General features: G+C 40.4%; 1 protein-coding gene across 3 annotated transcripts in view; it reads left to right on the top strand.

Annotated features, from left to right (window-relative positions):
• LOC101164267 (apoptosis-stimulating of p53 protein 1) overlaps positions 1-12,918 on the top strand; it is a 139,137-nt gene that overhangs the window by 17,241 nt on the left and 108,978 nt on the right. For all 3 annotated transcript variants that reach the window (XM_023951409.1, XM_023951407.1, XM_023951408.1), the window contains exons 3-4: positions 3,972-4,079; positions 11,932-11,990. In XM_023951409.1, the coding sequence (XP_023807177.1) occupies positions 3,972-4,079; positions 11,932-11,990 (167 nt within the window). The remainder of the gene's footprint in view (positions 1-3,971; positions 4,080-11,931; positions 11,991-12,918) is intronic.

The following is a 12,918-nucleotide window of genomic DNA, read 5'->3' on the forward strand; positions in this document are numbered from 1 at the left end:
TTCACATTTTATGTTTTTTTCAAAGTTCTTTGTGCATAAATTCATCCTAATTCATGAGGTCTGTCTGGTTTTAGCCGTATGTTACATTCCTGATAGCATCTTTCTGAGGTAGCGCTCTAACGGTACTCCTGGTCTTTATTACAGTCTTTGTGACAGTAAACAGGTGTGTCGTCCTTTTTTTTTTAATCTAGTCTCTGGAGTTCTGGAGATCTGTTCAGCTGGATAAGATCTGAAGTATGATAAAAAGAGCCGGAGCTCAGGTGGTCAGCTGTTTCTCTCACTGTTTCTTTAAAGCAGATGTCGATTTCCAACTATTAAGAATGCAGATTAGTAAAAAGCAGCATGGTTAATGTTTAGGCTGTTTGATGTAGTCAAAAATAAAGGAAGCATTTAACTAAAGGCTTTTACAGAAGTGAATTAGTCGTGTAAAGACATCATTAAGTTAAGAAATGCTCAAGAAAAAAACTCGGTTATCGGTTATTCTGGGCTATGTCAGCACTAACACAGATACTACTCACAGTCTTGTCTTTTGAGGATCAGGGGGTGTAAATAATTACTAAATAATCTGGTATTATATGACAGGATTATCACATTGTGAACTAGCCTAAATCACTTGTTGTGAGGCTTACAGCGGAGCTCCAGTTTAGGAAATCAATACAGCAGCGAGGAACTCTTTATGATTGTGACAATGCTGGCTCGAGTGGACCAGTCCATTTCCCTCACACTCTGAGAGCTGCTACCTCCATCAAGGCTTGGCCCACTTTCAGTCAAGCATAGCTGTCAAAGCAATAAACAGCACAGTGTTTGTGTGTGTTGTGTGTGTGTGCGTGGAGTGTGACTGAGAGGTTATGGGTGTGTCCCAGAGGGCAACAATATAAAACAGCACACAATAAATGCTTCTACATGTGTGTCAGATTGTTTCAGTGCCATGAGACACAGTGCTCCAAAGGCTCAGCTCTTGCTATTGTGTGTTTGTGTGTAACCGCTGAGAAAATATGACGAGCAGAGATTATTTTTGGTCTTGTTTTTTTTTTTTTTTTGCGTTATGGGAGGTGGTTAGAATAAAGTTTATACACATAGCCTTAGTGTTTTAAAATAAAACATCAGAATGTGTTTGAAAAAAAAAAACGTTAGGATTTCTTAGGATGTAGCATTAAAGGCTGTTTGAGACTCATTCCGTTCAATATTCAAGCGCTAGTGCCTGGTGTCATTTATACAACTTTCCTTGTTATTCAAAGACGACACAGCATCTTCTCAGAGACAGTTAATGTCCTCATTATTTCTAGAAGGCCTGCCATAAATTTGACTAAAAACAAACAACAAAACCAATGTGAGGAGAAGTTATGGGATTATCGCTTTTTATAGAGCAAATAAAACATTAGAAATGCAAACAAACTTAAAACACAACCCCTTCTGTGGCACAGATAACTGTTAGATGACAGTACGATGGAAGAGCGGACAGCCAAATAGTGTGACTGGAGTAATTTTTCCTAGCGAAGTATGATGCAGCTAAGAGATACAGGCAATATTAAATCAATCCAGACAAAAAAATAAATAAATCAATGCAAGAAATCTTTAACCAAAATTTCCACCAGTGGTACTTAGAGAAAAAAACCTGGTACTGAACAGTACAGGTGAAGTTTTCCAGATTCCTTGTATTTCTTGCAAGGTAATCAAATGTAAATGAAATATGTGTACAAACAAACAAGTAAACAAGAATTAATCACAAATCCATTCACATTATAGATTCATAAAGTTCAGCCCACTGTTGTTTTTCCACATCAAAATAATACAAATGGAACATTATTAGAACACTCTAGCACACTGTATGGTCACATTTCTTTGTAAAATTCAAACACACAGTGGACTGGAATGATGGTTTGATCATTTTTTTGCTGCCATCATGTGTGTTTTCCTCCGTGATGCACTTGGTCGATTTTACACTATAGTCAAGTAAACCTCAGTCCAAATGGTATTTTCCAAGATAGATTTAGCTATCGATTTATCTTATTTTGAAACAGTTTCTTTAATTGGTATTGGTCGATTCGATTTAATTTTGCCTCAGACAGATCAATGTGATTCAACCCTAGGAATAGAAATCGATTCACCGATTTATCGATTAATTGTTTCACCCCCAGTGAAAATCATTGGAAGAAGTGTAAACAGATTGTGCTTGTTAAACTATTTCATTGAACCTAAACCAATAATGGATTTTTAAATCTTTAAAAATGTATTACCTACTGTTCTATGTTAAGAATAAAATATATACTTAACTTTTCTTGCAGATGTGTACTTTCACACTGCCTGCTTGATTAGTTCAATTTTCTTCAAAAGGTTATGGTTACAAAAGGCTTTTAATCTTTTTTTTATTCAGTTTACTTGTTAGAAAAGTAGAACCTATATATTTTGACACTTTCAATGTGGTCTTTCAGCTGTTTTATTTTGAAAAATCCTCATCCATGTAAGGGGAAAAAAAAGTTGAATACATTTTTTTAAATGTTTGTGAGTTTTTGCTGATTCAATAGGTAACTTTTTGTGAAGTTCATATGGGAGGAGGCAGATATGTCCCTCAAAAATGGTTAATACGCATTACCAACAGTGACAACAGCTGGTTTTATATACTTAATAAAACTAAAACAGTTTTAAACTATGTCTATTGTTGTACTTTTTAGTCGTACAACTGTGGTAAGGTCATTGATTTGTTTAAACCTGCTGCGTAATAGTAAAATTTTGTAGCTCTAGGTGGGGGTAGAAGCTGCGTGACTGTCACGGGGATGGATCCATTTTTGGACTCAACAAACCTCTCGCTTCACTTTGACCCATCGTATTGACCTTATTGGGCACGTTGTTGAGTTGGGTGGAGCAAACTGCGGTTAACATGCCCGTCCCCCTCCGGGCTTCAGTTTTTTTCTGTTCAAAACTGTGCGGCTGCTGTCTGACATTTGTCTTTCCAGTCTATATACTGTATGTCTGTGCGAAAAGAAAAGATGAACGGCCAAAGAGAAGAGTTTAGTTCAGTTTTTCAATGTCAGTTTGGGTTTTTTTTCTTTAAATTCCACTTCCTCAAAAACGTGGGAGAGGCAGAAAGAGGAAAGAGAGGAAAGCCCCATTCCTCTTAGCCTCACTGTCAACAACAAGCCAAGTTTTTTAATAGTAATCAAGTCATAAAAAACTACAGTTATGTCAATGAAAAACCTTTTAGAAAAGAATATATATCCACCGTATTTATAATCACCTTTGTTTTTAAAGAGACATTAAATTTCTACTTTCCTAAATGAACTCGTGTTTTTGCTTCCACCACCCTTCTGGCCGTCACAATTGTGGCTTTGTTAAAATAAAGTCATGAGCATTATTGACCAGAAAGTCATGTCTGATCAAATGACTCAGTCAGATGATTTTAGCAGACAGATTTCTGACAAAAGACTAGACATTGTGTTTAAACCATCTGAAAGAAATTCAAATGGCATGGTTGAATAAGGTTAACCCTTTAACACCGGAGCTGTAGCTCCGCTGTTGATGTTATTTTCCTTACTGCAACTCTTTGACTGTTTACCCAAATTTCCAGAATTACAATGCATTCTGAAGCAGAGTATGGTAAGTTTACATTGATATGCAGCACTTTGCAGTAGAAAAATGCTTATGCAATTAACATAAACAATCTGATTCAGGGAAAAGTGGAGAAAAGTACCTTCATGGTTGTGAAGTGTTGCCTACGCCTCTTTTCACTGCTTCAGAATTCATCTGAATTACGGAAATTGCGTAAACATTTAAAGAGTTTTGATCTTTCGAAGAGCGTGTTTTAATTTGTGTCACCAGCGACATTTCCAGTAGTAAAAAGGGTTAAAGATGGGACAGTGTACTCTTAAGTCAAATACATTGGGAGGGACAGAGTTAAGACATTCGTTTTTTGTTTTTTTTGGCCATTTGTCATATTCCTGTTTTAAAATGTCTTCATCTTGCATGTTTTTCAGAGCGAGCTCTCCCTCCGGAGCTGTTATTGTTGGACCTTCTTCAGCGGTGGGGAGCCAGAAGGCCTGAGGTCAGCTTCTACCTCAGACACTGCCCCCCCTGGCCTCAAGGTACAATCAAAACACCAATGAAACCTGGTGCAGTGAAAGGCTAACTATAAAAAGGAAAAAAACAATTAAACTAATTATTTTATTTGTTTAAAGACCACCTCTAAGGGAGTGTGTAGAAAGTGTAGCGACTACATTGGTGGTGAGTGAGGTTTTGGAGTTAGGTCAGTGACTAAGTCAGTCATTAGCCAGATAAGATGATTAGAGTTACATAATGGGACAGAGCTGGCATTGAGTGACAAGGACAGAGATGTCAAATGATTTTCAGCTGGGAAGAGCTGTTCGACTTGCTTATCGCTGCAAACACAACGCATGAAAACATCTCCATTGAAAAATGAAGGAATCAATAAGCGTATTGAATTTGTGCCACAGCTCTGATTGAGTCCCACTGTAGGAGAGACACAACCTCCTCTGATGTCAGAGCATTTCATTTTCATACTGGAGCCATTAAAAACATAATTACCATTCATTAGAATGTCATTAGATATTCAAAGTAATAATCCAAAAACAGTTAACCCTGATTGACATTAAAGATTCTTTGTGTTTGTAGTTTCCAAATGTCTGACTTTGCTGAAGTTTTGCAGCACCTTTTCTCGCTGTAAGTCAGGGTTTTGCTGACTTGAAACACGTTTTCTGATCAGTCCCAGATCTTCTGCCTGGAGGCCTGTAATGCGTTTATGAGCAGGGGGGTTAGATCTGGAGGGAGATGAAAAGAGCAGCCGCTCATTTAGTTGCCAATAGCAGACAGAAAAGGAATACCCCACCCCCTTCCCCACTGCTTCTGTCCTACACATGTGCTTTTGAACCATCAGTAGATCACAAAGAGAATCCTCACCCGCGCTTTTAAGGAGCATCCTCGTTAATGCAGCCCTCTGTGGCTGCCAGACTGCCCCCTCTCTAGCTCCCAGCTTGTGTTCGACTCCTCACTTTACATTCTGAAACAGCCTCTTGAAGGAGTTGGATTTCCTCAATAGACCTGAGCAGAACAACATTAATGAATCACAGCCTCCAAAGACTCATTAACACCTTTCTTCCTTTGTGGCTTTGAACTCCAAACTTCAGTGATCAAGCTGCTCTAATTTAGGTGGTTAACTGGGTCACGCCCACCTCAAATGATCTTACATGTTTTCAGATTAATCGCAAAGGTTTGATTCCTGTTGTAATTGTCTGGCAATCAGGGTTACAGGACCCCGTTACAGAATAGGGAAAATTAAACAAGTTAATAGAGAAAAAGATAACATAACTTAGAAAAAAATTCACATATGCCCCTGTACGGGTGCGCATCACTAAAGTTATAGTATTGAAAAAAATCATATACACCCTTAAAAACATATTTACTGTATATTGTGCAAAAATGACAACTAAATTGTGCAGACTTTTGCACTTAGGAAGAAAAACTTGCTCACACTAAAATGAAATGAAAAGGTTTTTCTTTTTTAAAAGAGCACATAATAATTTCTTATGTCTACAAACATGTTACATCACACTAAGCATTACCTTCAAAGTATGCAAAAGGAAGATTGATCTTGTTGGATTAGTCCCCTAAAGGTAATTCTTTTATATTTCTTGTGCACTTTATGCATTTTATTTCAAAATTAAGAAAAACAATTTCTTGGAACTACAGGGGCTCTGTATCATTGATAGAAGACATGAAAGAACAGAAACAATGAATGGACTATTTAATGGTTATAGAAACAGTCAGATGATTGGAAAGCAAACCAACCACAAGTTGATGAAGAAGACGAGTATAGGAGAAGCTAAACTAATTAACTGAATAGGATATAAAAAAGAAACCCAACAGATTGAACCTACAAAACAGAAACATAGAACCTCCCAGTTACAATTGCCATCTGGACAGAAGTATTTCAATTCCTGCTCAAATGAAATCCACCGCAGCTCTCTGCTGGTTTGAAATGGAGTTTGAAGTGCTCGAATTTGCTTTAGTGAGTGAGGGGGAAACTTAGAGATGGGGAGGATTAAGTGAGATTGAACCTGTCTGGTCTGGATAGATTTAAAAGGAATGATGCTATTTATAGATAACATAGAGAGATTATGATGTAAAATCCCACTGAGAGCAGATATAATAAAAAGAGATTAGTCTTTTTTTTTTCCCCCAAAGGAAAACACAGAAAAGGATTTCCTGTGACAGAATGTAGTTAAACACATATTCTCTTTTTAAAAGCAAACCATTTGACCACTTGTCACTCTGACCAATGTTTAACAGTGCAGCTTTTGAGTTGTTTATTTTAAACATACCAGCTGCGTTTCCATTGACAATGATTTGTGATACTAAATTTGCCTAATGGAAACACGACAATTTAAAAAAACTATTTATCGACTACAAAGGGCACCAATGTGAGTGTGCAGACCGACGTGAAAAACGCCACGCGTAAAAGCGTCACTTTTTAAAAAACGCCTCGGGTTCGTTTTTTTGGTTTCACGCGCCGCGTCAAAAACTATACGACCAATGAGAATGGCGCTTTTGCACACGTGTCTGGAGCTTCTGAAGTTATAGTAAAACACTACTTGGGGGCGCTCAAACACAAAACTGTCTTGCTGAGCACACATATGTCACGGCGAAGAAGATATACGCCAAGAAGCGTCTACACTGCCGCGAAGAAATAAGACGAAGAAGATCCACTCACTGACGGACATTCTAAAATATCCCCGAAAACGCTCATGATACATTTTCAGCTCTTGTACCAGTTGATAAAACTCCCCATGTTCTTCTCTTCTGGTAACTATGGGATGTACCCAAAATCGACGTCTTTTCCGGCGTCTTTCATCATTCAACAGAACAATAATTTCTTCATCGCTGGAACTGGAGCTAGAGCTACTGGTGCTGGAAATATTCATGTTTTCTTTGTTTGATTCTGACAAGCGCGTAAATACTTGCACTCTTCTTCTGAGTGAAAAGCGACTTTAAGAAGCGTAAAGTTGCGCAGCGCCACCTTGTGTACAGGGGGTATTTCTGTTTTACATTAAGCGCCATCTAATGTCAGGGAATGAAATTTCATGTTCGCTCGGCTCATCGTCAGCGAAAATCGCCTGGGTGTGAACACAAAAAACGTGTTGAAAAACGCTGGCGAAAAACGGCTGGCGAATATTCGTCCCGGTGTGTACAGGCCTTAAAGGTTTTTGTGCTTGGGGGAGGTGTTTTTTTAATTTGTAAATCGAAAGTGACATATTTTACAAAACTGCAATGGAACAAGGGAAACACTTTTTATTAAATGAGTCACGTGATCAACAATTGAATGGCAAGGCGCTTCATAGTAGGAACTGGCTGCCTTGGTCTCTGCACAGTGGGCGCCACAAGAGGTCCCACAGCATCACACACATCATCAAAAGTTGAGCATGTCATGGGGATTTGTTGGATCCACAGCTCCTCTGTAAAATCACCAACCATGATTTCCCAAAATCGCTTCATCCATAGCCGCTCTCGTGCATAAGGAGCTTGCAGCTCCATGGCCTGCATAAGACGGAGATTTGGTCACATCCTTTAGGAGATGATGATGAGCACTAGTGCTGTGGTAGAAATTTAAATGTGTGTGCTGTAAATCAAAGTATTGTTCACATATGTCGCTATGTTTTTGATTGACTCATCGCGCGATTTGGTTTTTGTCTATTTACATTTATGATTTTATGGAAACAGTGTACCGTATTTTCACAACCATAAGGCGCCCTTAAACGTCTTAAATTTTCTCCAAAATGTAGGGGGCGCCCTATGAGGCGGTGCGCCTAATGTGTTGAGAGACGCGTGTGTGTGTCTTTCTCTGCTGCCTGAAGACAAAGAAGGCATTAGAACGGGGGATGGAAGTGTGGGCGGGAACAACATTAGCCGCGGTTACATGCGCAAAATATCATGATTGGATAAATGGTCGGATTAAAATTCAACCGTGTACGTGGGCCCAGAAAAACTTTTTCCAATTAGAACGAACATTCACATGTTCACACTTTCGGTCGGAATAAATCATTTGGGCATGCTCAGTAGTGTTGAAAATACCGGAAGAGGAAATGAATCCCGCTGTAAACAAAGTAAGCTGCCATATACATTTATGCAGCAGCTCGGTAATATACGGGACGACCTTCTAAATGTGCTTTTATGAATGTAATGAATATTATGAAGTGCCTGTTCACCCATCATTTTATTTTTAATCCGTGTGGTCAGTGCTTTTTCTGTTGAAGAACGGAGCAGGAAGAAGCCAGGGTTAGGAGAAGGCTAACACGCTCTAACAACATTAGCCTTGTTTGATGAACACAAAATCCATGCGGGAAATACTGCAATCTGCATCTTGGCTGCACGTAAATACGTGGGAATAACATCAGCCTTTATTTTGTCGTGAAATGACTGGAAACACAAATCCACGTGATCGTTGGAACAGTTTCTAAGGACTGAGCGGCATTTCTGCTTTGAAAAGCTCACATACCGCCCCAAAGCCGGTGTGTGTGAGCTGGCGGCCCGAGCTTTGCTTGGACGCACAGTTATCCTGAGTCCGGCAGCCGCTAACCCAGAGCGGCGGGTCGGAAGCCTCCCCCCGGTGCGTACACGTAACAAAGCACCACCGCCCTGTCCACAAACACAAAGCTATAAGTCCGGCTGCTCTGCTTACAGACACGGTTCACTCGCGCAGAGCAGCCTGTCGGTCCTGTGTGCGCTCCAAAGCCTTCTCTGAAGCACCGTCTATGCGTGACGTAAACCAGAGCAGTAGTGGCACACGATTGGAATGAACTGTTTACATGCAACACGATCGGATCAACAATCAGCATAACCCACCTATCTCGATCGTAAAGAAATTTTGATCCGAACGAGTCTGATCAGGGCATAGTATTCCGAACGGCGTGTTTACATGACGCATTTTTCTTCCGATCAGGCGTTCTTTCCGATTACTTTTGTCCATGTAAACGCAGCTAGTGTTTACAACATGGCTGAAGCACAGTTTAAACTGCAAGCTAACAGCTACTCGGAGGAGCATGGGTGCAGCTGCCAGAGAATTCAGGAGGAATGAATAAACCCATGGTTCACAAGTGGAGGAAGCTGGAAAATGAACTCCGACAAGTCAAGAAGACGCAGCTGAGTTTCCGAGGAAAAAAGGCGACTCGAATGATGGATTAACAGCAATCAGCTTTGAGAAGCTTCTCTGCAGTCACCTTTTGACTGAGGGCAGTAACGCTTTCAGAGGAAGTTTTTGCTTTCGTTTTATGAAGCGCCGTCATCTTTCCATCCGAGCAAGGAATATGGTGCTGCTGCAACATCCAGCGGATTACAATGAAAAGCTGTTCATCGTCCGCTCATACTGCAGCAAAAAGATTGACTACAAACACCTCCAGCCACATCAGAAACATGGACCAGGCACCGCTGACTTTCGACATCCCGGGGAGTCATACTGTTGAGAAGAACGATACGCACAACGGGGCACGGTTTTATTGTTGTGGAAGGCAATCGCCGGGCGAGTTATGCCACAGCTTGTGAATGGATTGTAGAAGCTTGGGCTAACGCAGGGGTCGGGAACCTATGGCTCGCGAGCCATATATGGCTCTTTTGATGGTCACATGTGGCTCGCAGACAAATCCTTAATTATACTTTTTTTTTTCATTAGACCAGTCCTTCTCGGGCGCGATGCGATGCCAGAGGCGCGCAGTAGTAGCGGTGCTTGGAGAAAAAACTATCAGTTTACTGTTATCTATTATTTCACAGAGTTTTTACCACCCGGAAACCTTTGAATTGCCTCCCTGAGGAAGAGCGCGCAGTTTTGGGGACGGGATGTGTGAGGAAGAAAGCAGAGGGGGTGGGGGGTGGGGGGGGGACCGGCAGCAGGTGAATCGCGCAGAGATGGTAAAAACGTAAACCTGCTGCCCGTCACTCCTGCAGCGTGGGTGTGTGTGTTTGGTTCCATGTCTGTCTCACATCTAAAGAACATTCAGACCTAAGATCCCGTTTAAAGTCTCAACGCCTGCATGAAGCAGAAACTCACCACGTATCAACCAGACTAGACAATCAGCAAAACTACCACCAGAAATACTCATCATTTATTAGCAACAGTATAACAATGTTATTAAAAAGAATCCACAGACTTATTGGACTTTAAAAATGTTGAAATTACATCAAATGCACACATTCATTTGTATATTTAGTTTTAAACATATTGTCGCGGACTGAGTTTAACTTGGCTGTTGGGCCGCGTTAAAAGTTCTGGAGTTCATGGAACGCATCGTTCAAGCAGAGATCTGATTGGCCCTCAGTTCTGTCGCTCAGCCTGTTGTTAGGGAGTTTGGACCAATGGGGTTCAGCCATGGGCCGAATAAGGAAATGGGAGGACTGGAGCGGGAGCAGGGGAATATAAAGTTGGGAGAAGCGCTCTCGTCTCAGCGGGAGAGATTCAAGAGTTGCTGAATTGATTGTACGGCGTTTGTTGCGGTCTACAGTAACCACTGCCACAATAAAGAACCCTAAAAGAGGTTAAGTCTCCGTGCCTTAGTGTGGGAAAGGGACACTACATTATTGTATGGCTCTTTCGAAATTACATTTAAAAATATGTGGCGTTTATGGCTCTCTTGGCCAAAAAGGTTCCCGACCCCTGGGCTAACGTGTCCGCTTTCGTAGTACAGAAAAGCCGACATCATTAATGAGGAGCCGCACTGCAACGAGACGGACTCTGATGATGAGGAAAGGGAACCTGGCGTATTTGATAGAAATTTAGCCCAGCTGTTCATTTCTGATACAGAAGATGAGGACTTTGATGGATTTTCGGATGCTAATTGATGACTGAAAAATGAAAAAAAAAATCACAATCAACTCAGTTTTTCTCCTGCGTCCTTTTCTAAATACACACTAGCATGCATGTTCTACCGGTATGTGTTAACGTGCCCGTGCCCTAACACCCAGTGCATCTTTTGTATGTGTAAAACACCGCAAAACCCCCTATAACTGAGAACGCGCCCTATAACCCAGTGCGCCCTATGGTCATGAACATACAGTAATCGCAAAATTGTGTTTTCTTTTTGACATTTCGCGAATTTTGATAAAGTTTTGCGAATATGTGTGATGGAAACACTGCAAAGATCTACTAAAAGGAGGCCTGACATGTTTTTTTAAGCTCTTCTATTACATAAAACATCTTCTGAAGGTCTATCACAACAGCTCTCCTCCCACCTTCCTGAAATGAGGGTGTTTGGACTGTGACCACCAGGCCACAGGAGGTAGGAATGTGGGGTATGGAAGGTGGTCCATTTTTCTTCCTGATGGATGCAACTCTGAATAATTCTAGCAGATTTTGTTTTTTCAAGTGAAAAAAAACGATGATTCACTGAAAGCCTGCTGACTTCAGTGACTGTTGTGCTTTGTAAGAAACAGCAAAAGCGTATAAATGATTTTGAACTTTTGGGCTATGTGACCACAACGTATTTTTTAAGTGTGGAATATCACTTTGGTATACCACTTTTTAATCCACACCGTGCAGCCAATAAACTCATAGTCTTGTGTAACAATAGTACACGCTCCTGGAAGGTAACCAAAGAAATTATACCAGGCCTTAATAAAGGAGATACATCACCCAAAATAGGTTTTTTGAAAACAACTGGAGAAAACAGGGAACATTTACCAATTAATTCTTTTCCGAAATTAGCTTTTAAAACAAATCCCTCAAAAAATGCTGATGTAAAGATATTTAAATTAAGAATATGCAGCCTTGAAAGGGCTTTAACCTCTTTTAAAAAAGCCTTTTCTGTTGATTTTTATTTTTGAATTGAATGTCTTCCAGTTTGTAAAGCGCACCTCACCAATATTTTTCTCTTATTGTTCCAATAGATTATTTGAATGGTCTGCTCATTTGTCTTTTGATTGTTCGTTAATCTGCAGATGGTCCACAGTTGGAGCAGAGCTGGACCACAGAGGCTGCAGAGAGTCCCAGTGATAAGGTAAATGGGCCAAAACAGAAAAGCACACAACTAAACCAGGGGCTGCTGAACAAGCAGTAATTTACATCACCAATAGGTCTTCCTTTGTCTACATAGTTTGAACTACACACAGTGGAGTTGGAGTGTGTGTGGAGAGTACTGATTATCTTTGTTGAGGAGTGTGTAAATTTTAAAGTTTAAAGTCTGGACTTAAACTTTCTACAGTACCAGGAGGCAAACATTGGAAAAAAACAATAAAGCTCCAAGTTTTAAATCATTTATAAAATAAAACAGGTAACAGACGACTGCAAAATAATGGAATAAGTAAGCAAAAAAAAGTCCTTTAAACAATAGTAAAATAAGAAAAACTCAAAGTACTGAGCTATTTCTTAGTTTCCCTAACAATCGCTGGAATCAGAGGGAAGCAGACCCAGGCCCCCTCAGCTTAAGAACCTGGAACTGAACGACAGGGATACGTCTCTTTGTTTTTAAGGTGCACTTTGGCTTTAGCCTGGATAAAACAAACAAGATTTAGGAGCTATTAATTAGCTAGCTTCAGAAGTGCTGGCAGATGCACTTACTGCCTTTGGTCAGGCTTTGGCTCCTTAAAACTGGATACATATCATATGACTAACAGTGAGTCGTTTGATTTTTTGTATCAGTATCGGCCAATACCGATTACTCAATCATCCATCGATTTATCCATCTTCTGAACCCCTTCCGGGATCACAGGGTTGCTGGAGCCAATCAAGCTATTGTTGGGTGAAAATGTAGTTCACCCTGGAAAGTTCACCAATCCGTCGTAGGGTCACACAACAAAACCCATTCACATGCATACCTAAAGACAATTTCGGAGACCCGGTCAAGGCAAGGGAAGGCAGGGCAAGTTTATTTGTATGGCACATTTCGTACACAAAGTAATTCAAAGTGCTTCACAAAACAGGAAAAT

This window comes from Oryzias latipes, chromosome 22, assembly GCF_002234675.1.
Source record: "Oryzias latipes chromosome 22, ASM223467v1".
In the NCBI taxonomy this organism is placed as follows: Eukaryota; Metazoa; Chordata; class Actinopteri; order Beloniformes; family Adrianichthyidae; genus Oryzias; species Oryzias latipes.